The sequence below is a fragment of the Pteropus vampyrus genome, unplaced genomic scaffold (assembly GCF_000151845.1).
Source record: "Pteropus vampyrus isolate Shadow unplaced genomic scaffold, Pvam_2.0 Scaffold113, whole genome shotgun sequence".
Lineage (NCBI taxonomy): Eukaryota > Metazoa > Chordata > Mammalia > Chiroptera > Pteropodidae > Pteropus > Pteropus vampyrus.
The window spans coordinates 1,393,226-1,419,291 of NW_011888894.1; the positions used below are offsets into that span (position 1 = coordinate 1,393,226).

General features: G+C 38.0%; 1 protein-coding gene across 2 annotated transcripts; it reads left to right on the forward strand.

The window, feature by feature from the left end:
* The first annotated feature begins 4,896 nt into the window (after positions 1–4,896).
* On the forward strand, positions 4,897–26,054 carry LOC105295750 (polyadenylate-binding protein-interacting protein 2B). 2 transcript variants are annotated; one of them, XM_011365549.2, is made up of 4 exons: positions 4,897–5,086; positions 22,293–22,441; positions 24,415–24,591; positions 25,562–26,054. In XM_011365549.2, exons 2-4 carry the CDS (start codon positions 22,304–22,306, stop codon positions 25,616–25,618), a joined length of 372 nt encoding a protein of 123 aa, XP_011363851.1. In that variant the 5' UTR covers positions 4,897–5,086; positions 22,293–22,303; the 3' UTR covers positions 25,619–26,054. The 2 variants fall into 2 exon arrangements, with proteins under 2 accessions (XP_011363851.1, XP_011363853.1); XM_011365551.2 differs by having other exon boundaries at positions 4,897–5,051.
* The last annotated feature ends 12 nt before the right edge of the window (positions 26,055–26,066 follow it).

Consider the following 26,066-nt stretch of genomic DNA (forward strand, 5'->3'; position numbering starts at 1 on the left):
TAATTAGAGCACCCGCACCATGTTTCCACATCCCCCTGCACTATCAGCCTGAAGCTCCACAAGTTTCATAGTAATGATGCATCAACTACTCTCATGTCCACTTGACCTTGAACCTTTAAACCCACCAGATCAGCCTGTGGATCAGAACTGAGAGAATAATAATAACAAGTATGACTCACTTTAATTCAATTTTTTCTCTAGGAATTAACTAGCATCCTCTGAATTTTACTTCCATTCTGTTCTCATCCCAGTCTAGCTCTTCTCAGCTCTTGACCTTGCCACCCTTTGAGGCTGTGTTCCTGCCCTCTGTATTCACTGAATGAACTTGGTTTTCTGGGCTTGTCCCATAGAGTTCCCGAAGGCTCTGCCTTGTATTCACTGCTCTGGTTCACTGGTCATGATAGGTTCGGTCAAGCTATAGTCACAGACAATCCCTAGATCTCAGAGCCTTAACACAGCAAAACTTTGTCTCTCATTCTGTATGTCCAATGTGAGTCAGTCAGGGACTCTGCTCATTGTAGGTACTAAGATACCCAAGCTGATGAAGGCTCCATCTTAACATCTGCTATATGATCACTGTGGTCAAAAGATGATGTGACATATAGTGTTCAGGCTCTTAAGATAACTTGTCTGGAAATAACACACATTGCTTCCATTCATATTTCATCGGCCAAAGTAAATCACATAAAGTGCAATTTACCATGAGTCTAGAAAAAACACTGAGGTATACATTATTGATTCTAATGACAGGAGCAAGACCCACTTGTTGTGGTTCATTCGCTTGTCACCCCTAGTCAAGGCCAAGCCCAATGCCCCAGTCCCCTCTGTCACTCCTTGTTCTTGAAAGAAACTTCTATTCCTTCACCCATATTTATTCATTCTACATTGGCTCTACAATATGGCTCCTGCTCTCTGCATTGCCCCTAGAATGAACTCCCTGGCATATCATCTCTACTTTTGCCTCTGATTCTGGTTTCCGGCTTCTGGCTTAAGGCCATGTTAACATGGAAGAGAGGTACTCTTCCTACATACCATACTTGGAACCCACCAAAATCAGATTAGTCCTTGTCTGCTTCCCTTCTGACAGGGGAGGTTTAGACACTCAGAGTCCCAGACTTGCAACTGGAGACAAATATCAAAGCCATGTCCAAGGAAGAATGCAAGCCAAGGCCGAGGAACTCAGCCAAATCTAGTCATCATGCAAAAAGCCAGAGGCAAGTAACAGGATCCTGAGACAAGGTCATGGAGCCAGGGAACATGAGAGTAAAGACTAGCAGAGAGGACACTGCAAATAGAAACTCCATAAACATGGTCTCCTATGCACAGCTTAAGGTTTTCTAATTAAATGTCTTTAATCAAAGTAACATGTTTTACAATATCAGTTGGTTTTCCCAGGCTTTTTTTATAACCAGGCTTTTAACAAAAATCACCCATTATCTTCTCTGCCCTTGAAGAAACAATTTTCAACTTTTTAACCTATTTCATATATAAATACATATATTTCCTCATATATTAATAAATTGGTTACATATTTATTCTTGGATTTTTTTTTTTTTTTTAGTATTAGACTATTTAGTTCCGCTGTGCAATATGAAGAATTGACTTTCTTATGCTACTCACTGCATATTTTTCTTCTATCTTCCCAGTGTGGTTATATCCCAAATTTTCCCAGTGTGGTTATATCCCAAATTTTGTTAAATCCATATCCAGTGTTAATATTTATATCTTTCTCTCTATTCTCTACTTCTAGAACATTTCTTATATTTCGTCTCTTCCATCAAATTTTCTTTTTATTTTGCTTTATAAGATATTTCCTTAACTTCATCTTCCAGCTCTTCTGTGGCCTTTACATCCATTCTCCTTTTTTAAATTAATAGTGGAACCCTGTTTTTTAATCAGAAATACTCTTTGAGCAACAAAAATGGAAGAAATATTTGCTAATTATGTATATGATTAGGGATTAATATTCAGAATATATACAGAATTCCTAAAACTCAAAAATGGAAAAAAACAAACCAAATTACAAAATGTGCAAAGGACTCTTATAAATATTTCTCCAAAAAAGATATACAAATGTCCAATAAGCACTTGAAAAAATGCTCAACATCACTAATTAGGACTGTGCAAACCAAAACTGCAATGAGATACCACTTCACACTCATTAGAAGAGCTATTGTTAAAAAACAAACAAACAAACAAAAAAAACCAGAAAATAACAAGTGTTGGTGAAGATGTGGAGAAATTAGAACTCTTGTGTGCTATTGGTAGGAATGTAAAATGTGCAGCTGCTGTAGGAAACCGTATGGCAGCTCCTCAAAAAATTAAAAATGGAATTACTACATGATCCAGCAATTCTGCTTCTGGGTATATATCCAAAAGAACTGAAAGCAGGGACTTGAACAGATATTTTACACCAATGTTCATAGCAGCATTATTCAATAGTCAAATTTTATTGGTAGATGAATGGTTAAACAAAAGGTGTTATATACATACAATGGAATACTATTCAGCTTTTAAAAAATGAAATTCTGTACATGCTACAACACAGATGAACCTTGAAGACATTATACGTAGTGAAATAAACCAGACACAAAGGGACAAATATGGTATGATTTTGGTTATATGAGGTACCTATAATAGTGAAATTCATAGAGACGAAAGTAGAATGGCGATTTTCAGGTGATGGAGGAAGGGAGGATGGGGAGTTATTGTTTAATGAGTACGGAATTTCAGTTTGAGATGATAAAGATGTTCTGGAGATGGACAGTGGTGATGGTTGCACAACAGTGTGAATGTACATATAAACTGTAATGAACTGTATACTTAAAAATGATAAAAGTAGTAAAATATATATTATGCGTATTTGGCCACAATAAAAAGAAAAGAGATACTCTTCAAGAATGATCATTAATCACCATGGCAGCGCTGGGATGCGTGGAAGGGTTGGTGGACTTCTCTTGTCTCTCTCTCTCCAATTGACACCATTCCCTATAACTTCATGACTGGTTGTCTCCTATCTGTTCCTTTAGACTTCTATTCTGCCTACCACCACAAAACATACACATGGCTACCTCCTGCCTTGTCTTTTGACTTCCAGTTTCCAATAAGAAGTCTTCTGTAATTATTAACTTTTTCTCCCTCTACATGTAATGGACCTTTTTTCTCTGCTTTTAAGATTTACTTTTTATCATTGGTGATATCCAGTAATGAAGTTATAAGAGACAGTGTCAGTGGTTGAGAAGAAAACAACAAGAGCCAATCAACTCTTCCCCACGTCCCATTTCTATCCTGGTATAAATCTTATCTTCGAAGAGTATTTCTGGTTATGCAATGACATGAATATGGACTTAAAGATCCTGATTTTCAAAGCTATGAAATCATGTAAACTCTTCTCTCACCATACAACTGAAGGCCATCTTAAGAAAAGAAGCAGTAGAGTATATGGGAAAGTTATATTGGAGACAGATTTTTTTTTTCTAAAAGAGATTAAGTGTTTCTTCTAGGATCCATTTAAATTACTTAATCAGATAAAGCTTAAAACAAAAGCAGGCAATTCTCAAAGGGATCTATGCAGGCAATCCTCAAAGGGATCTATATCTAATGACACAAGTTGGAAATACATGAAACTATGTGACTAGTGATCCTGGTGTTGTGCAATGTAATGGCCCTGCTTACCAGCCTCCTTCCATTATTCACATTTTCATCTCTGTTAAATGCTCCTTCCTCAGACAGCTCTTAAACTAACCATTCTACCCCAAATAGCCACTCCCTCAACCATTCTTTAAGGTTGATTTATTTTTCTTCATAATACTTAACAGCAACATGACATTTTATTGTTTATTAGTTACTTGTTTATTGTCATCTCCTTCACTAGAGAATAAGCATCATGGGTGCAGCTTTATTGTCTTATTCATAGCATATACCCAGAGTAGGTGCTCAATAATTTGTTGAATGAATTAATTTATTCATGTATTTGCTGTATATTATTTATATGAAGTATGTATTTAACATTTATTTATTTCATCTGACATTATTTAACTGTCGTTTTCATTTTTATCATTTATCCACTCACTGTGCAATCACTTACTAGGCTCTACTTTGTGTTACGTATGTAGTTAGCATGAGGAGTGCGGAGAGACAAAGATGTTTAAAGTAAGACTTCCATAAAGAAATTCCCACTTCCTGAAGTATAAAATTCAAAGTCCTTAGCAATCAAAGATTGGACACCCTAAATCCAAGAGGAAAATAAAGTTTTATGTTTTTAAAAGCAGTCGAGAGGTTAGGTTCGCTTCTAGAAATGTGTACGAGGCCCTCTGTTTCCTTCCAGTCCCTCCAAGGAGCCCAACTTCTCAAACTTCCCAGTTGTCCGCCAGAGACAACTCTTATCCTGCGTTGCTGAAAGTTCCTCCCTTGGTAATTGACAGCTGGGGGGAAATCCCACTAAGGCCCGCCTTCCCCCCCACGCCCCTCCTTGTTAGAATGAGTGGCGCATCCCGTGGGAGGGGCTGCTGGCTCAGCCAATGGAAGAAAGCGGGAGCAAGAGTCTTTGTAAACAAACGCAGAGGTGCAGCGCCTTGGGCTCCTCCTTCACCCGGGGGCAGTACGCCCAATGCTTTGGCCCAATGCCTATCCAGGACCAGCATAGCGTTCTTTCAGCCAATCAGAGCCGGTGTCTCCTGCAAGTAGGCGCTCCACCTGGAGGAAAAGAACGAAGGGAGCGAAAAGACAGATGTTAATACCAATCAGAAGCTGGAACTCCTGAGGGGGTGGGCGGGAACTACTTCACATTTAGACCAATAAACACCACACGTTCCCTTCTAGGTGACTGAGCGGCATCTTCTTCGGCCCAATAGACAAATAGGGCGGTGCCCAGCAACCAATGGCTTAGGTTCGGGGGCGGGGTGAGGAGCCACTGTGCAGTAAGAGGTAACCTGGCGAGTGGTACCAGCGCTTTTCGGTGCTGAGGCTCACGCTTTGGTACTAGAGGCCGAGAGTGTTCCGACGACGGCGACCTCTGCGGCAACGACTGAGGCTCTCGGAAGAGCGGCAGAGTACGGTCTGGAGGAGGGGCTTCTGGTCAGCCCAGGTGGGCTCGGGCGCCTGGGCTGCCAGGGAGGGGACCCACGGGAAGCGCCGCTCTCCCTGCTCTGGGGGCGCCCTGCGCCTCCCTTTCCGCCGCCTTCGAAGCTGTGAGGGGCGGCGCGCGACTGCCCAAGCTCCTGTTGGGAGGTTAAGCCGGCAGGTCCCACGTCGCGTCAGCTGGGTTGCCCCTCTGCCCCTTGGGAGCTTCGGGGATCTTAGACCAGCAAAAGCGCGCTGTTTCCCTCCTGCACCCCCCAACTACCCTGAGCCCTCTTATAACACTCCGACTGAAGTCTCTGTCTCTCGAGTCCCCTTACAACCCCGTTGCAACACTGCTAGGCAAATTGACCGGTGCTGCATCTCCGGTCCCCCTTACCCAAGCGGGAAGGGGGAGGAGTCGCGCATTTTTGCCCCTCCCCCAATCGCGAGCCCCCTTGCGTTATTTGCGTTTCTTCTATTCTTTCCATCTCCCCCTTTACTCCGGCCTTCTTTCTTGATACCTAATTTGAGTTAGGGACCTTGGCCACTTCTCTTTTGCCTTCTCTTCCGCGAGTGAGTCTTTTATCCTCCTCCCACCCTCTAAATTTCATACTCATCTCTCATGGAAATTAACACTTTCCACTTGTCCCTTCCAGGCATCTGGAAGGTGAACAGAAGAGAGGCAGAATACACTGTACAGGGAGCTTTACAAGGTTGAGAACTTTAACTGGTTTTGTTAATGACAAACCATTCTCGTCGCTTAAAAGGGCATTTGATCATTATACCCTCTATAGAATCTTTGTCCCAGTACAGTTGTTTTGGTGATAATTTCTGAAAATGCAGGTGCGAAGAATTTACTGGCGGCAAAAAATTAAAAAAATGTATTATTTTTAAGTAGATAGAATTGGATTATATTTTAAACAGCTTAACTGGAGTGGCAGGTGTTTGCAGTGTAAGGGCCTGAGCACTCTAGTTTGTCAAATTATAAGACATGCTTTTAGCTGTACAACACAATGTAATTTGATGACATGCAGCCTATGGATAATATAGCACTGAATCTTTTAAAATAATATTCTCTATACCCCTTTCACAGAGAATTTGTATTCACCTTCATAATATAACAGTTCAGGTTTCAGTAGTGTTGGTTCTAGCCATATGTTTCTAGATAATAGTGCAAACTTTGTTGTGCCTAAATAAAATTATGCCAGGAATTTTATGAAGAAAAAGTAACTCACCACACTTAGTTTTGATTGAGACTTTCAAGTTTTGAAAATGTTAACCTAGGTATTGGGCAGTGAGGGTTTTGTTTTGGGGGACAGAGGAAATTGAAGTATTGGGACAAGCCTGATGGCCCTCAGGCTGTGCGTGAGGGAGAGGAGGGGGAGAGAGAAGAGAGAGGACGCAGGAGAAAATACACGTGTACAAAACCTTGTAGATTCAAACAATGTTTAGTTTGATGACTTTACATAAATTGGAATTGTTTTTCCTATTCTCAGTGGCAAATTGTAAGCAGTAAGTTTAATATCATGTCCACTGTGTTTTAGCCAGAATTTTGTAAGCTTTTGTGAAAAATTCTTACTGTTTTCCCTATCCTATTTGTGACTGCATATCAGCATTCTTCTTTGTATTTTGCTATGGTAAGACCATATCTTGTGTATAAAGAAGTAAGTCTACTGGAGTGAATTTATTATGAGGAGTCAGCATTGTCTAATGGACCATATGTTTGAGCCCTGTTAATAAATCATAATAAAAAGAGAAAGATCTTAAAGCTATTCCAACAAATGCCTAGGTGTTTAGAACAATAAAAAGTATTTATGACAAAATTATTAGCAGTCATCAAAGAAAAGCCGTGGACAAATTGCAAATCCATAAGTTGATCACTATCATGATTTATTAAAGGCTGCAGTTGGAAACCAGTTATTTTTGTATAGTCTTTTCAGGTGGATTTATACTTATAATTACTTGTTTGCAAATTTAAAGGACTATAGTTATAATTTCTTCCTAGAGAACTTGCCTTTAAGGAGTTCACAGTTCAATGGAAGGGAGACCTATAAACCAAGAATTAAATGCAAAGGGAGAGGTTCTGCAGTACAGGATGATTACAGGACCCAGAGAAGCACAGTGGCCTGATATCATGCTGCTCTAGACTTTCCGTGTGCCATTTCTTGAACCTTCCTGTTTATTTCACACACCTGGGCCCCTCTCTGTAGGTGCTGTTTTCTCTTCTTGAAGGTCTTTTTTTTCCCCACGTCATATGTACCTGGTAGAGTCCTAATTCAATATCTTGAAGCTTGCCACTATACTTTACTCCATCCAAATAATTGTTATCTATATCTTTCTGTTATTTCATTTTAAATAATTACAGTTGATTCTGATTATTCACAGTAGTTATGGTCTATAGTCACCTAGATCACTAATTAGCAAATCTGAACCACTGCTCCTACAAAAATATATATATATATACATATATACATGTCTCAGATTATAATCTTAAATCCTAAATACGACTCATCCTGGTAGATCCTATTTTCATTTTTATACAGAAGAGAAAATGAGGTTCAGAAGTGTTAAATGATTTGCCTGAGGCCACCCCTTAAAAGGTGCCAGAGTTAGGATTCAAACCCTGTCCTACTGGCCCCAGAGGCAGAGTGTCTTATGCTACACTGCACTGCCCCCTACCGTCTGTGTCCTTCAGTTATCTTTGTGTGAGAGCTGAAAGAAGGCAGAGCCCTGCCTTGTCCACCTCAGCTAGGAATGTGAGGAGTGACTCAAAATTTTTGCCATTCTGTGCATGTCTCTGAAATACTGCAGAAATGTTACAAGTATTGATTTTAGGAATATGAATAAATTTTAGTGAGTAGGCGAATTCTCAAATACAGAATCCACAAATAATGTGGATCAACCATACTTGTAAATGACTCATGGAGTCTATTTCATGGTAACCCTTCCCCTAGTCCACTGTAGATTCCTTAGTTTCTTTGACAGTTCGTTCACTTATTCATTTATTCAACAATTTTTTATTAAACACTTACTATGAATCAGGTTCTGTTTTAGACTGTGGTGAACAAACTAGAGGTTAAATTCTTGCCCTTATAGATGTATTCAGGTAAGAGGGACAGACAGCTAACAGTCTGGATGGAGCTCAGAGGAGAGGTCCAGGTTGGAATTATAAATTAATTTGACCAAAATGAAACCTAGTGTGCGCCCTCTCACTTCACATCCCCTAGCATACTGACTTCTAGAACATTTCTGTTACGCTCTGTGCCTAAACACTTCCTTTTGAGTCTCTTTCCACTGACCTGTGTCAACCTCCACTTGCCATTAGTTTATTTTAAGGCCATTTACTCATGTAACTGGAAGTGTTCTAGAAAAATCAGGCTGAACTGATCTTTGATTTCTGGGTTTGCCACCTACCAACTTAGTAACTTTGGTCAAGCTGTTGAACTTTTAAGCCTGTTTCCAAATTTCAAAAGCGGTGATATGGTAATTAAGCCCTTGTGGGTTGCAAGGAAGAGGCACACATATATTACCCTTGAAGATGAGGGTTTAATGTAAACTTGAATGGGAAATCATTTCAGCAGCCATATTGTCCCTTGGCCCTAGTGCTTTCAAAACTTTATAGAACAATAACTTAGCAATGTTTAAAATAGGATTTGAGTTCTGGAGACCTACCTTCTTTTCCTTTGTTTACCCAACATTTGTATTTCTCAAGATAAAAGTATCTGAATGGATTGGTTTGTCACCAATAGGACTCCTATTAGGTAGAATTTTGAGCCAAACCATGCTCAATCTAGTCAAGTTCAATCCGTTAGTTAGGATTCTGAGACCTGGTCCAGTCTTTTGTGGCCAAAGAAGTAGGACTGCTTTCATGTATTATCTGTTCTGAAGGCTACAGTATTTACAAAAAAGAATTCCTTGGAGACAGTTTCTTCAGAAGACAACTGAGACTAATGCAGTCCTTAGAATTTCCTGGACTTCTGTCCAATTCAAATACCTGTCTAACATGATCATAGATGATGCTTAATAAAGCACCTAACAAAGTAATTGACACTTCATAATATTCCGTAAATCTTCTTTTGGTGTTGCATTTAATATTACTGTAGTGTGGTTATTTGTTTATGTAGCTGTCTTCTTTCCTAGGCTATGAGCTCCAAGAAGCAAGATCTCTTCATCCTTATATCCTCGGTACTTAGTTCAGTGCCTGATATATAGTACTAGATTTCTTTGATTTCTAGTGCCTTTGAATCTTTTTTATATGCTTATTGGCCATTTTTCTTCTTGTGAGAATTGCCTGTTTCTTCATTGCCTATTTTATATTGAAGAATTTGTTTTTTTAAAGGCATTTTTAAGATTTCCTTTTAGGCTAAGGATATAAAACTTAGTTGTCACTGAGATTGCAAATACATTCCTCTAGAAAGTAATTTGCCATTTAACTTTATTTTTGGTGTCTTGCTGAATGAAAGCATTTTTTTTTTTCTGTACTGTACTCACATCTATCCATTTTTTTTAATTTTGTGACTTTTCACTTTGGTTGCTTGTTAAAAAAGATTTTTGCCCATCCCAAGGTTAAAAATATTTATTTAAATGTATTTTTTTTACATTTTTAACCTTAATCTGTATGTAATTTATTTTTGTGTGAAGGTAGGCAGTTCATTTTTTATTTGCCTTCCACTCTCAGTTTTGAATGGCCGACTAGTTGTCTCAGTGATTATTCTTTATCCACTATTTGCAATTTAGCTTATAACAGAAACCAGATTCCTATTTCTGGGCTTTCTGTTCCATTGATATATTTATTGCTATGCTTAGTCTACACCGTTTTAATTAATTTTTAATTTCTCCTTATTTTTTGAAAAAATTCTGTTGACTATTCTTATGCAATTATTAGCTAACCGAAAATTAGAATCAATTTGTCAAGTTTTAGAAAAATTCTCTTTGGAGGTTATATCAGAATTTAACAACTGTAGATTAATTTACAAAGAGTTAATATTTTACAATATGCCCATTCATTTATTCAAGTCATTTTAAATGTCTTTCAGGAAATTGTTTTATGTTCTATCCATTTATTAGGTTTATTCTGAAGAATTTTAGATTTTAGATTTTTTTTTTTTTCTGATTGTCATTGGTTTATTTGAAAGCTATTTTGTATGTTGGTTTGGAACCAGACTTATTATTAAGTTCTCTTACTGTTTTTAATAGTTTTCAGTAGATTCTTAGTCTTGCTAAAAGTAAAAGTCATATTGGCAAACGATAATCTTGCCTCTTCTAATAGTTATACTTCTTGTGTTCCTGACAGATTGCATTGGATGGAAGCATTCAAAGTTACATAGTGGTTGTGGTAGTGCATATTCCTGATTTTTTCCTATTAATGGGAGGGCACTAAAGGTTTGGGGCAGAGAGATGCTTATGTGAGTATATTGATTATATTAAAGAATCATGATTTTATTCTTTTTAAAAAATTTATTCTTTTTAAACATAATTTGTTTAAAATGGATATTAAATTTTATTAAATACATTTTTTGCAAATATTGAGATGCTCATGTAGTTCCCCTTTACCTAATATAATAAAAAACACATCTTTATATTTCCTAATTTTAGACCATATTGCATTTCCTGGCTGAACCCTATTTGGTTAAAGTGTTTTTGTTTTTAAATAAATTGCTTGATTTTATTTGCTTATATTTTCTTTGAACTTTTCTGTTTGTAGCATGAAAATAGGTCTGTGGTTTTCTTTTGTGATATTTTTGTTCTTTTTAATGTGTTGAGCTACCTGTATACTAATCATTAGACGCTCTTCATTTCTTTGTGCTCTGAAACAGTTGCATAGGAATTACCTGTGTTTTTAAAGTAGGTGCTGTGTGGACTATAGAGTGGTCTTGCCCAACGTAACCTCAGGGGAAGTGAGGTTTAACATAGTGATTTTAGTGTAAAGAGGAGCAGAGCAGTGTTATTTAGTGAGAGCTGACTTTTGTTTGGTCTTTTTATTACCTAGGCTAGTACAGAGGTATTACACTCATCATCTGAGGGTTAAAAAGGGCCTTTGTTTTAATACTGAACAGATATAACTATTTAGTTCTGCAACCTCCCAGATATATAAAATGCCTGCTTTATTCTCACTGAGAGCAAGAGGCTATGCAGTGAACATTCCCTTTTAGAAGCTTTTGAAGAATAGGGTATTCTGGTTTAATTTTGTTAATTTGGAAGTGTAAAGGTGAAAAATATCTTAAACTTTAACTCCCTGTTAAATGTAATTCTAAGATGGAGTACATAATTCCACTTTTCTTCTCCAGTAAGTTTGATACATTCAGACCTAGTTGATGTTTTATTATAGAATTCCTAAAGTTTCTGAGGCTCACATTATGAAGATCCTTTTAGAGAACTTTAGATGTAAATAGTATTGTATGAAATCAGGCTATAAATCATACATTTCAGACAAATCTCATTGCAGCTTGTTTTCTTATTTAACTCATAGAGTGGGGGTTGTGGGGTGATTATGTCTTTTAATTGGATGTCTTTATTTTATATCAAGATAGAATATGTAGTACCTACCCCTGGCTTTGACCCTACAGAAGGAAGCACATTTTTCTTTTTGCTGTATACCAGTGTATACTCGAGCGTACTACAGAATCTCCCGGAGGGCTTATTACAACACAGATTGCTGGGCCCCACCCAGAATTTCTGATTTAACAGGTCTGGGATGGGGCCTGAGAATTTGCATTTCTACGTTTCCATCCCAGGTGATACTGCTGCTGCTGGGCCAGGGACTATATTTTGAGAACCACCGCTGTATACTAACTGTAAATACTAGAAATCTGGTTCTAGAAGAAAGCTGGATTTGGTCTGGGAGTATAAGTGCACAGGTTATGGAGTAAATCATGAAAGATTCAACCTTCTGCTGCCAGCACAGTATTGAGTTCAGGTAACTAGCAATACGCAGTGACACAATTCTCCTTTCATGATTGTAAGTCCCAGCTAAATATCAAGGCTTAGAAACCAGGGGACTCTGGTTGAATAGGATTTAGAGATTAATTCCATGAAAATAGGGGTTATTTATATGTCTCTTTTATCTCTCCCCTCACCATTTAACCTTGCCTTAGGGTTATTTTTTTTTTTAACTGGCCAAGAACTTTGAATCCTTATTAATTGAAAGCTTTGTGTGTTTTTAAAAGATATTAGCTATGCTTATTCTTAAGATTTTTTTAACAGTAACTTAAGAGAATGAGAAACTTTTTTCAAAAAAAAGAAATCACAGAATTATATTATTGGAATGTTGGAGAATAAACATCAAAAGTGCTATGGATTTTTAATTGTTTTAGTGATTTCTCATTGCGTTGTTTGAGGTAATATTAGTAATTCTTACAATCCCTCTGCAGATGAAAAATGAAGGCCAAAAGGAGACAGCTATGAAGAAATACACACATGTATACATGTACACATATACATATATAATATATATACACTTTTTTAAAAATTTTATTTTAGTTAAGGACAAAAGTACATGTTGTGAACTTAGGCATTATATAGAATCTTTGAGTTGAAGAGAAAGCAAACTCTGGAAGCCACACCTTTTCACAGAGGAGTTTTGCTTCAACAAGTTTTTCTCGTTTGTCTGCCTAATTTCTCTTGTTCTACTACTAACAGCCTCAGTTTTCAAGTTGATCAGCTAGTCCAGCCTTGGAATAAATGGTATTGCAAACAGGGAGTTGGGGAGACTCCCTACTTGGACATATACCTGTTTTGCTTTCTTTTCCCTTTAGAGAAGATTTTGGGTGAGGAAAAGAAGAGTAGGACTAGATCCTACAGGACAGAACAGTGCTTCTGAAGCTTGGCTATACATCAAAAACAATTTCCAATATTGATTAAATTAGAGATACTCAATCTTTAGAATTTCACAGACCGGTAAATTTTCAGAAACATTTTGAGGACAACATAGGATTACATTTTTTTTTTTTTTTTAACTAAGTAAGGACAGTAAAAATGTCCTTATTAGTGTCATTTTATAAAATGGTATTTTAATGCCAAAAAACACAGGAAGGCCTTAATTCAATGCAAAAGACAATTCTTTAAATTGAATAAATTTAATTTTATGAAAAACTCTATGTGATCCCAATTTTTCTTATTTCACCACAGGCTGGCGAAAATTCACATGGGACTAGCACCCTCTAGTCAGAGGCACAGAGACTAAAATTACTCCAGAGGGTTGTTAAAAATGCAGACCACAGGCTCCATCCTAGGAGATCATGACTCACAGTGTCCGGGGGAGAGGCCCCCTAATCTATATTGTATTTTAGAAAGCTTTCTAAAAGTTTGAATGTTTATGGTAGAAAATATATTTTTATTTTAATTCAGACACACTAGCATGTGGTGTAACCTTGTTTGTATTTTCTTTCGAAAGACTTACTCTTGTTGAATAGCATTTTTCTTTAGCCTGGTTTTCTCACTCCCATTAGCAATATTTGAGAAAAATCAGAGTTTTATAGCATAGCCATTCAGGAACTAAAGTGGGAAGTGTAAGAGTATAGGGTAGTGGCTAAGAGCATGGACTTTGGGGACAGAAGGACCTAAACTTAAGCTTTAGTTCTGGCATTTACTAGGATTGTACCTTGGGCAAAGTGTTTAATCTGAAAAACTGGGATAATGCTAGCACCTAGCTCCTAGGGTTGTTGTGAAGATTAAAAGAGAATATTGTGAAGTACTTGGAAGTGCTGTTATTTTATTTTCATCTTTTCCCTTTGTATTTGAATAGATTACTTGTTTGCTCTTTATAACTTGGTTGTCCTATGGTACTCTCTCTTTCCGTTAGAGGTCTGGGTAAATTTGCTTCAGATACTTTCCCAATTCAATGGGTAAATTTGCTTCCCTACTTTCCCAGTTCAATTCCACCCTTGCAATTTAGACAGCAAAGCCTGCTTCTTGAGTAGTTTCCACACCAAAAAAAATCCATAGGCTCCTAAGCTTTATAATGCCCTGGTAGTTTTACTGAAAATTGAAGTTCTTAAGGTAGAAGCCACATTATGCAATGTGAGGCCTTTCACTATCTGAAATATATGGCTTTTAACTCATTTTTTTTCTTCACTCTGTTTCAGCACTGTGCCCCCATTAGCTGGAGAAATGTTCCCCTTTCTCCCAAGGAATAGTTCTTTTCTTACCTTAGCTCCTCAAGGACTCTCCTTCTATCCCAAATTAATTTTCAAGGAGTTTCTCCCACCCAAAATGGTACTCTTCCTGAAAAGATTTGTGAATACTGTTTTCTCTGCCTCGTTACATATGTATTTAGAATGCTCGGCGGCCTTCTCCCTAGTTTGCTGTGGCAAACAATTCTTTTTGCCAGAAAGATATCAAATAAAAGGTACATGTGTTCCCTTTTGGTGATTTTCCTTGGGATCTATGGTACGGATTTCTTCCAGTTTAGATAACTCTTCCGTGGCTCGCTTTTATGCCTAGCCTGCAGCTCATGAGGAGTGTGTTATAGTAACTTGGTGTTATTAAATGCTAAAATAGTAAACAAGAACATATAAAAGTTTTTCCTAGAATAGAAGTAGGAGTTTCCCCCACCCCCCCTCCGCTCGAGTAATTTAACCTGTCAAAAACAGATTCCTCAGTGATATGTTACTGGCTGTGGAGAATTAACTGTTACTACTCAATGAAGAGTGCTCAGCTGCAGATACTAGCCCCTAAAGGCATGGCTTCCTTCCTAGGGAATGATTTAGAATATAGCATTCTAGAAATGGCAGTCAACAAATTATTTATTAAGGACCCGGTGGGTGTAAAGAGGCATGCTAGAAGCTGTAAATGACTTGATTCTTGCTCTCAAGAAACTTCCAAGTATATAAATTAACTATTGCCCAAATTATATATATGCATACATACACATTCGAATATATGTATAATGATATGTGAAATTGGGGTGGAGGTGGGGGAAATCTTAGGCAGAGATTGTATTCAGGATTCTGTAGTGGCATTTCTGATATTGTGTGTTTAAAAAATAAGTTAAACTATTATCAGTTCAGCCTAAAAACGTTTAGAGGCCTTTGTTTTGGTATTGAGAAAACAATAACAAAACATATTCCATATGTAATAAATTGCCCATTGGAATGTTTTGATTAATGTTATTTGTTAGAGATTTCAGTTCCTAGTATTTACCTTGTTAATAGCATGTAATATCTTTTTGGAATTAGACATGAAGAAGTCAAGGTCCCTGTGATGACGACCATTCACTGTTATCCTTGGAGAACAATTAATAGGCTTTACCTGTGGAAGGGGAACTTGAGGGCAGGTCTGGATACAGAGGACTTGCCACTGACTGAAGGCAAGTCTGGTGATTCTACCTTTGGAAGTGCCTTTAAATGCTCTGTGGAGTGCATTTTTTGTCTGTTCTATACATTTCTAATAGGTTAGTAGTAATATCACAGAATATCCTTGTGGCATGGTTTCTAAAAGTTTGTGGGTTCTTATAGGTGTTAGATTAAAAATACAGCAAATAGATAATAAATAATAAAGGCAATTAATTAGGGATATGCTTGAGTAGTTAAAGTTAAACAGGATTTCTCAGATCAATTAATTTACTTGGACATGGATTCCCCGCCCAAGAGCATTCATAAGACTGTGTTTTATAGAATACCAGTTAAGGGAACTGCTTATATAGGAATTAGAGTAATTGAGATTTGGACTGTTCCATATAGAATATGCCCCTGTATTGGAGGAATTGTCCTTATTCCTTAGTCTTTCTATAATCAGAATCACTTATAGCAGTTAATAAGCAAAAATACAAATGTGGGGCCTTGGCTTTGGTTTAACAAATCAGAATATCTGAAATGATGTGGAAAGCTTCCAGGTAATTCTGATGTACTCTAGAGATTGAGAACCACTAAATAGAAATATGCCTTCTTGACACTGGCCGAATGCATTCTTAATCCTATATGCTTCTATTTTGTGTTCTTGGCTGTGGTCTAGGGACTAGACTATTGCAGTAATTAAGTTCAGTGTTGTCATTCTTCCCAGAATGTCTGTCTCCAGATTTTCAGAGTCCGTTTCATCAGTAGGACAAATCTATAGGTCAGTATAGGACACATTTTAAATAGCAGAAAAGAGATTGTATTTTATTTATATTGTCTTTCTAATCTGGCAGCCTTGAAAATGCTTCTATTTGTAATTTACTTTTGTTTTTAATGTATTTTACTACTAGTGCATCCAAATTATTTTCCTCTTGACTTGTCAGCTAATAAGCTTTTGAAAGCTTGTCAACTTCTCATTACATGTAAGTTCAGTTTTCTGTGTGCTAACAAGGACATTGACATTCTATCTGCAAACCCTTTTCTTGCATTAAATGAAAGATTACTAATGGAGCATTTATGTGTTGAGGTCAGTATAGGAGAGCTTAGCAGGGTAATTACTTCCTTGTTTTCTGTTAACGTACATGCAGCTTCTCTGAGGAAAAAAAAAAATGAAATGGAAATAGAAGGGACAAGGTCGTTATAATTAGAGACTGACCTGGAACTTTTAAAACCTCTGTATATATATCCTACCTGTCCTCTCCACCCCACCCTCCTTAAAAGCTGAACTACTAATTTGCCTCCTTTTCATCTTGATCTTCCACCAGATGATGGAGAAAGCTGATGGGTGTATTTACCTTGTAAAACAAGAAGACAAATTATTTTAGTGCAAAGTATTACATGGCATGAAATATGTTCTACAGGAGTTTAAGAGGCTTTATAAAATTATTTCTTGTATTGCTTATGTAGCTTTAAAGTGTGTGTGTGTGTGTGTGTGTGTGTGTGCATGTGTGTGCATTCCTGTGAAAAATAGAAGAGGAAACAAAAAGAAAGTCAAAGTTGGAGTTTGGTAGGTTTATCCAGCAACTGTCTGGGCAGTGAGACTTATATTTGGGGGACATGAGCATTCCTTCTACCACAGAAGTGCAATCTCCTGCCGTGGAGTGAGGATGTTTCATGCGGCTTTGTAATGGATCTAATCTCTCTCTTAATGCTCTTTTTCCCTCAGCTTTGACTTCATGTTCACCATGTAGAACTCACTATTACTAATTAAGAATTCCAGGCATTTAGATTTGAATCATGGGAATGTATTAGCTATTCAAAAAATATCAGCAAATAAGTATCCCCTCTTGCCATCCCTGCTGTCCCATGGCCAACACCATCAGTTATTTCTTTGTTCTCTTGTATCTGTAGCCTCTCCCTCCTTCTCCACTGCACCCTTTCTATGAACATTTAAACGTGCTTTAGTCTAGATTCTTCAGTCTTTAAAGTTTCCAGGGACCGCTCAGCTGGACTCCATGAAAGAGTTAACTAATACTTCCCGTCACCTGCAAATCATACCTGCTCCATTCGGCTTTCATCCTCATTTCTCTTCATGGAAACTGCTCTTAAACTCATCAGAGACCTCCATGGTCTTAAATTCTGTGGACACTCCTCAGCCTTCCTTTTGACCTTTCAGCAGCCTTCAACATACCCATCTACTGCGTGTATTAGTTTCCTGTGGCTGCTATAACAAATTACCACAAACTGGTGGCTTAAAACGTGTTTATTCTCTTGCAGTTCTGGAGGTCAGAAGCCAAAAATCAAGGTGTGACACGCCTGCACTCTCTCTGGAGGCTGTGGGAGAGGGAAAATCTGTTCTTTGCCTCTTCAGCAGTTGTGGCTGTAGGCATTCCTTGACTTGTGGCCACTTTAATCTGCCTCCATGGTCACATTTCCTCCTCCTCTTCTCTCTGTCTCAAATCTCCCTCTGCTTTTCTCTTATAAGGACTCTTATCATTGGATTGATAGGGCCTACTGGGTTAATCCAGGATGATTTACTTATCTCAAAATCCTTAATTTAGTTCCATATGCAAAGATCCCTATTCCAAATAAGGTAGGCTTCACAGGCTTTAGGGATTAGAACGTAGGCATATATTTTGAAGGGCTACCATTCAACTCACCACACTGGAGTTCTTTTCTTCCCTTGATTTCTGTAATGCCGTACTCTTCTGATTTCCTTCTCAACTCTCTGGCTTCTTCTTCTTCTTCTCCTTTTTCTATATTATCTTCCTCCTCTACTTGACTTTTTAAAATGTTCACATACATCGGGTCTGGGTTTTAGACCCTCTTCTCATCTCACTTTGTCCTTTCTCCCTAGGCAATATCTTCTAGTCCCATGGGTTCTGTTACATTTACATAAACAACTACTCCAAATGTCTATATCCAGACCTCTCCAGTTCCTGATACATATAGATAACGTACTTAATAGCTCCATTTGAATACTTCAGAGGCATAACAAATTTAATATGTCTAAAATAGAGCTCATCACACTTTTACCCCCACTCCCAAGCACCACCCAAGAAAAGTTTGCCCTTCCCACAATTCCTTAGCTCAATAAAGGATATTACCATTTACCTGCTTGCTTGTGCCAAAGTTATCCTTGATTTTTTTCTCATCCTTTCTCCCCACATCCAGTTCATCACCACAAACAACCTAAAGTAGTTTTGGAATCTGCCTACTCTCTTCTTACTGCCATTATCTTAGTCCAAGCAGCTGTCATTTTTTTCATCTGGTTAGCACATTAGCTGCCTTACTGGTCTCCCATTATCCACTCTCAGTCTGTCCAGTCCATTTTCCATATAGCAGCCTGAGTGACCTCAAAATATGAATGGAATCGTCGTCATGCTGCTAAGAACCTTTTTTAATGGCTTTTATTGCTTTTAGCATGAAATCTTTCATGTAGCCTCTAACGGCCTACATGATCTGGCCCTGTCTACCTCTGCAGCCTCATTTCTTCCTGGCCATTCTCCCACTGGTTCTCCCTTGACCTGCCAACTATATACATACCTACCTCCTTTTAGTTCTTCAAAGTTCTTGCCTCTTCTCTCTATTGCTAGCTAACATATTCTTTAGGTGTCAGTGTAAGTGTTGCTTGCGCAGGTAAACCTTTCCTAACCTCCTGGACTTAATCGGATCCCCCCGTTGTTTTCTAATAGACCCCTTTTATAACAAGGATCATAATTATTTTTGAATTATTTGCTTTTCTCTCTCCTGAGAGAATGTAGATACTACCAGAGCAAGGACTGTGTGGCCTGTCAAAGGCCCAGTCAAGCACAGCGCCTAGGGTAAACAGGCACTCAGATACTAATGAGGGGGTGCATCTAGATATGGCTAAAACATGAATCTAGGGGCAGTATATTTTAAGTAAAATAAAATTAAAAATGGTTATCCACAATATTTAACTTAAAAAATGGTATTAACCAGACTGAATGAACTTAACAAAACCGTAGGAAACAGAATAGTAGAGACTAGTTTTTATATCCACTGCTCAATAGACTTTTTCCAGGTAATTCAGTCAAAAGTCCCAAATCTCATTTAGGTTCAGAGAATAACTAGTTTTTGCTATGAGCATGTTGTACCTGAAAGTTGTGGGTTGAACTGATGAAGCATGTATTCTAGAAATATCCTAGATACCTGAAAGTTCTGAAGTCCCTGTGACTGGGAACCAAGGCCCCTATGTAAGCCAGATGTTTTAGACATGCACCTTTGACCATACTAAAATGCTAATCAAATGCTTGGCAAGCTTTAGCACCTCTGCTTTGACTATGAATAGGGCTACATGCTTTCCCATCTTCAGCCAAAATGACAACTGTTATTTTCCATTTTCAGCATGTTTGCCATGTATATAAGAGGGAAAGTGAGGTGGAAGAATAAGTTTAAAATAGTTCTTAGATTTCATAAGGTAATATAGACACGGACCAGACATAAACTCATTTGTCTGCTGTTGAGGTCTGATTCTAAAGAACTTCTCAAGCAGTGACCTACTTCAAACTGCATATTTGCCCTTTTGACTTATGAGAGGAAAGATATGGCAACTGGTAGTTTGTGTGGCAGAGCTAGTTGTCATTGTTTATTGAATACCTGTATTAGTTATCTATTACTATGAACAACTTATTCCAAAGCTTAGCAGATTAAAACAACAAACAGTTATCTCACAGTTTCTGTGGGTCAAGAATCTGGGAGCAGCTTAGCTGGGTACCTCTATCTCAGAGTCTCTCATGAAGTTACAGTCAAGCTGTCAGCTGGGACAGCTGTCTCATCTGAAGACTTGATTGGGGAAAGATAAACTTCTAAGCTCACTCTCATGGTTGTTAATAGGATTCAATCCCTTGTCTCATGGGCCTCTCCATAGTGTAGCTGACAACGTGGCTGCCATTCTGATTTATGTTCCTCCTTATGTAACCAAGCATTTTCCCCATCTCTGGAAGCTTTGGGGGTATTCTTTTTGTCCCCACTGCACTACAGCATCATAATGATGTGCCTTGGTGTGAGTGAGGGTCAAGTGAAATAATGAACGTGAAAGGTCAAAATAGGATGGTTAGACAAACATTGTGCTCTCAGGGGGCAAGCATGGTGGATGGCAAGCTGGAGAGGAGCTGGGAAGAGAAAGAAAATGTTACATAAAACTCTGGAATCAGGAAAGTCAAGGAAGTTATGGGCAATGATCGTATCTTCCCTGGTGTCTTCCCCAAGTGGGAAGGTTCTCCCCAAAAGCCTTATGAAGGAGTTACCAGTCTCCAGCAAAATCTCCCCATTCCTACAACTTAGTCCCCCACTACTAAAGTTGAGAGACGACACATTAAGCATCAGTCACTGTCACCTAGTAGACCCACAAACCATTGTTGTTCTTGAACTAACCCAGCAACTCAGGTTGCTTAATCCCTGAATCTGGTACTTTTTTTGGTCTTAGTATTGCATTGTCTGGATGGTTTTTAAAGTGAGGCAAGACAGATTATATGCCTTAAGTCAGAACATAGATATGAAAACAATTTATAAATTGTTAAACACTATACAAATTAAGTTGCTGAATTGCTGCTATTTAGAGAAACCAAACTTGTCAATTGTGTGGAAAATGCAGGTGGAATGGTATAAAATATAAATCAACACTGTGTAGCCAACTATAAGAGAACCACTTTCCTGATATTGGCAGCCCCACATCTCAGTATTTTCAACTTTTCTAAAGTGTTTGTGTTAAATTGAGTAACATCTCCATGTTGAGATTATGGTAATTTTCCATTCCCTTTCTCATGAAGGGGTACATCCTGCAATTTGCTCTGTGCTTCTCCTTGCTCTTGAATTAGAAGGGTTATTCTCTTTCTTCTTTTGCCTTCTCTCTTTTCTTATGGTCATGTGCACTCAGGAATCGTTTTGGGGAGAAAGGCAGATATTTTAGAAAACTGAACTCTGATTCTCTGTGGATGATTTCCATATCGATAAGGACAAATCACTGTGCTGGTTATAAACAAATGTCAAATGAGTCTTTATAACCTGCTACCCAGCTAGGATCAGGACCTTTAAGAGTCTCTGTGCCAAGGAATACACCCTACTTACTTACGCTGTTGCCTTGACATTTAGAACAGACTTGCTCCTATCGTTGTTATGCTGCAAATAAAAGTTGTAAAAGTAAAGAGTTGTTTTCCTCCCTTCTATAGTCCTTTGGAACTATTATGGAGCTGGATTTGGATTATAAAAGCAACTTATAAATCAGAAACATTGGAAACACCCCATAAGACAGGATGGCCATGTTAACATAGAAATAAGAAAAAGCAAATGATGGCTTATCATGATGTTACTATAAGAATGGATTCTTGGGAAGGGGGAAAGAATGGATACTTGGGGAATATGTGTGTGTCTATGTATCTGAATACACATGGGGAAGTCAGGAAGTTTATATGCACCACATTGTTAATCATTCTTAACTCTGGTTGGTTGGACAACTGGTGACCTTAACTTTCTCCTTATTGCTTATTAAAACAGTGAACATGTATTATATTTTGAAATATGTTCTAAAGAAAAACAAGCTTGAAAAATCAGAATAAAGGGCAGTTAGTTACAATGTTCATTAAGAACGCATTTTCTTTACCGATTTAAATGTTAAGGTAGCCATGCAATCTTAATTAATTTCTAGAACCTACAGAATTTGCCTTGATAAGATTCCTCCCATTCACACACACACTGTTCTAGAAAGGCTTACTAACCTTAGACTTTTTTTTCCTTTAACTCTTAAAGAAGTATACATCTATATAGTTGACAACTACAAGATATGGTTAGTTTATAACAGGTACAGACTAACAGTTTCTGTTCACCTCTAGTTAATAGCTTTGACTTAGAACTTCTGAAGCTTATGGAAGAATCTGGAAAATATAGGTTTTCGCTTCTTGATCCTTGTAACGTTTTATCCTTTCTTTTTCTCTTGTTTAGATTCTATCATAATGAATGGATCCAGTGTGGCCAACACATCACCCAATGTAAAATCCAAGGAGGAACAGGGCTTAAATGGGCATGATGAGAAGGAAAACCCATTTGCAGAGTACATGTGGATGGAGAATGAAGAGGATTTCAACAGACAGGTAAAAAAAAAAAGTAGAATGACAATGATATATGTAATTCGACAGCTATAATATTTTACTTTCAGCTTGTTACAAAAGAAATGAGTTTGCTGGCTTTAAAATAACTTAAAAATACATGGAAGCCTGATCTGAGCTGACCAAGAAGCATCTTCAGCTGGTTAGAGCCCAGAGGACAGTACTTTGGAGGAAGGTACTGATATTTTTCTACCACATTGATTAAAAGAGGATCTAATGCCATGGTAATCCAGTGTAGACTTCTGGGAAGCAGCAGCTTTGTGCAGACAGGCCGGCTTAACATGCCCCAAATAGGAACTGGGGACTGGCAAGATATGAGCCTGAGAGAGAGAAGTGTGCTAGGTGGGGGAAGGCTAGACTGCTTCACCAAAGATTCAGCAATAATTCATTGTCTTATATCTCTGTGACATTAACATCCCAAGGTAAGCCATTCCAGGTAGAAGTGCGACCACACAGTCCCTTCCGTGGTGGATTTCTGTCACTCCCAGGGAATTTATCAGCTGAGTAGCTGAAGGATAACAGGAAGTCTAGCCACTGGGAAAGCAGAGAACTAAAGGTGGAGGCAAAGGGTTTCCTTTTAACCAGGTGACAGAAAGTATTCATATCCCATTTGGGGACATTACATGATGAATAGTTACATGGCCATATCCAGCATGGGAGATGGGAAATATGGTTTTAACTGAACACCCTGGGGCTGTGGCAAGAAGAAAACAAGTTTTGGTTGGGGGCATCTATCAGTTTCCACTCCAAGTGCCTCATTGTGTCATGATTTGTGTGAATAGCTCATAGACCATGCTTCCATCACGCCCCTGTGCTCAGGTAACCATTTTTAAGGGTTGTGCCTGTAAATAGGGTATATTTACTAAGGGGGATACACTGTTACGCTTTGGGAAGCATCAGGGCAGATCTTGAGCAGTCACGTGAAACCTTGTGGCTTAGAAATATTTTGTAGTTATTGGTTTTTAAATATTTCATAACCTTCTAATCTACTTTAGTTTTTTAAAAAAGCGTGGCTAATTGTAATGTTAAAATACTATTTTTAAGTCTTGGTACCAGTGACTTTTCCTTTGAATTCACGAGATTAACTGTATTGGCTAGTTTGGGTGATTACTTTTGCTTGACCCTCTCCAGTAGTGGCATGAGTAAGCTATGAATCTGTCACCACATAGCCTGTAGGAAAAGGGTTGGCCAAATGCGAAATAGGAGACCTGTTAAAAATCACACAATCTTCAGAGTGGACATACTGTTTCCTAAGAGTCAACGATGTCTACAAACAGTTATAAAATATCCTAGATATGTGTTGCTTTAGTTTAGGACAATCTTTAAGAAATACAGAGTTGTTTAAATATTCATATTATTATTTTGAAAGAAGACTACATAGATGACATCATTTTCTATTGGTATGCCAAAAAATGTTTTTATATCTTTCTAAGGTTCTGAAAATATTTTTCTCCCTTTGGGCCCTCATTACCAGAAAAGTGGGCCAGAAGCTGAGAGTTAGTTTTGATTTAATTTCCACTATCCAAGAAGTGGTCTAGTTATATAGTTCCTGTACCTTTTTCATAGTTGTAAAATGGGAAATCTAAGAAGAGCTGTGTCTTAACAAGACTGGGAAATGAATTTTAAACTTTAAAAATGATTTTTTGTAAGTGCCATATGAATGGAAAATAGTTGTGTCACATGTTAGAGATCTTAGAAGATCTATGAAGACCTGGAATTTCTGCTGTTTTGAGTTAACTATTTCCTCAGTCTTATTGTTGACAGAATTTAGTTGAAAAAATTCACATTTATATTTTCTTTAGCCAGTCATTAGAAGCATCTTAATTCTTAGTAGATCTCATACAAGATCATTCTTAATTGCGGAGTAATAACCCCTAAAAGAAAGAGGTGGAGCAAAAACTGAGAAGGATGAGTCCTAATGGGGCCCTAAGTCTGAGCGCCTCACCTTTACTTGCTAGGTGGAGGAGGAGCTGCAGGAGCAAGACTTTTTGGACCGCTGCTTCCAGGAGATGCTGGACGAAGAAGACCAAGACTGGTTTATTCCCTCACGAGACCTGCCTCAGGCTGTGGGGCAGTTGCAACAACAGTTAAATGGACTGTCTGTCAGTGACGGTCATGATTCTGAAGATATTTTGGTAAGAGCCAAATGTGGTTCCACATGTGACATAGTGAAAAGAATACAGGATTTGGAGTCACAGACTTTCTTTCTGGCCCTACAACCTTGGGAAAGTCTCTGGAGCTCTCCAAGCCGCTATTTCTTCACTCTTGACATGGCATTGATAAATGGGTGCAGTGAAAATGCATTTCACTTCATAAAGCACTGAGAAAACGTTAACGTTGTAGCATCATCAACGTTCATTTTCCCCAGTGGGCTTTTCAAAGTAGAATTGGGATAAATAAAGATAAAAACATGGAAAAGGTTTGGTTTCAAATTATCATTTGCTGCTATCCTTTTCTTTTACTGCCTCTTAAATCTGTATTTACAGTTTTGAACGATGCTGTTACAGAAATTGTTCATTTTAGAGGGAACATACTCCTAAGAGGCTATTTTCCACTTAAAATTAGAAGACCAGATAAATGAATTCTCTGCCTTCCATATTTACTTACAGAATTCTGTGAGTGATTTAGTTCTCACACAACTCATGTTCTGAATGATTGTGCCCTGCACATTGCTAAGGTGCTGGGTATTCACGAGAGTAGAGAACCAAAGAGAGTACAGCAAGATGGAAAAAATTTTTAGATAGATAGATTGATTGATTGATTGATCGTGGAATTCTCTGGTTTGATGGAATTCTCTGATTTTCATTGAGGTAAGGTACTCAATGGAAAAATTATTTTTGGAGTCAAATTTACAAGCCCCTAATGAAAGCATCATGAAGGGTAGCAGGAGTCTAAAGCAGGTAGGAGAAAACGACGTTGGCCAGGGATTAGTACGTCAGGAGCCACTGAGAGCAGCCAGCAATAACATCCTGAGTTATAAGGAATTCTATTTTTTTTTCTCTCCTTAAGGCTGAGAGGAAGGTACTGGTAATAATGGAAGCAGGGAGGAAATGTTTTAAAGTGCTGCTTGCCGTGGGATTTATTATCTCTTGGTTCTTATTTCAGAGCAAAAGTAACCTGAACCCGGATGCGAAGGAATTTATTCCAGGAGTGAAGTACTGAACTGACAGAAAAGCTTTGAGGAGGACTCGTATGTCCCCACATCTGGGGACAGCGCTGCACGAAAAGGCAGAGCTGAAGAGGGGGGCAGGGTGGGCAAGGGGTGCGTAGAGGGGAAGGGAAACAGGGGTTTACCTCGACACTGTGACTGGAGTAACTAAGGTGTTCAGTCTTATTCTGCAAGCCTCTGAATAGTTCTCCTTCATTCTACTGACTTTCATTTTGAGCAGTTTCCTATTATTATTATTATTATTATTATTATTATTTGCAGCTTTTTGGCTTTTTGAGTTAAGGAAATTGCAATCTTTTTTCCCTTCATTAGGAATGTTCTGCTGTGTGTATTTAAACAAAATAAGCTGACCAAGAAAATCTTGGAGTTTACAAATGCCCTGCTCACCTTACTGTGTACTTACAAGGGCATTAAATACCTGGAGAACTACTTATGCTATGA

Coding starts and splice junctions, on each gene's coding strand:
- LOC105295750 (XM_011365549.2), top strand. CDS start 22,304: ATGAATGGATCCAGTGTGGCCAACACATCACCCAATGTAAAATCCAAG. Junction 22,442..24,414: donor AAGAGGATTTCAACAGACAG/GTAAAAAAAAAA, acceptor TTTACTTGCTAG/GTGGAGGAGGAGCTGCAGGA. Junction 24,592..25,561: donor ATGATTCTGAAGATATTTTG/GTAAGAGCCAAA, acceptor TTCTTATTTCAG/AGCAAAAGTAACCTGAACCC.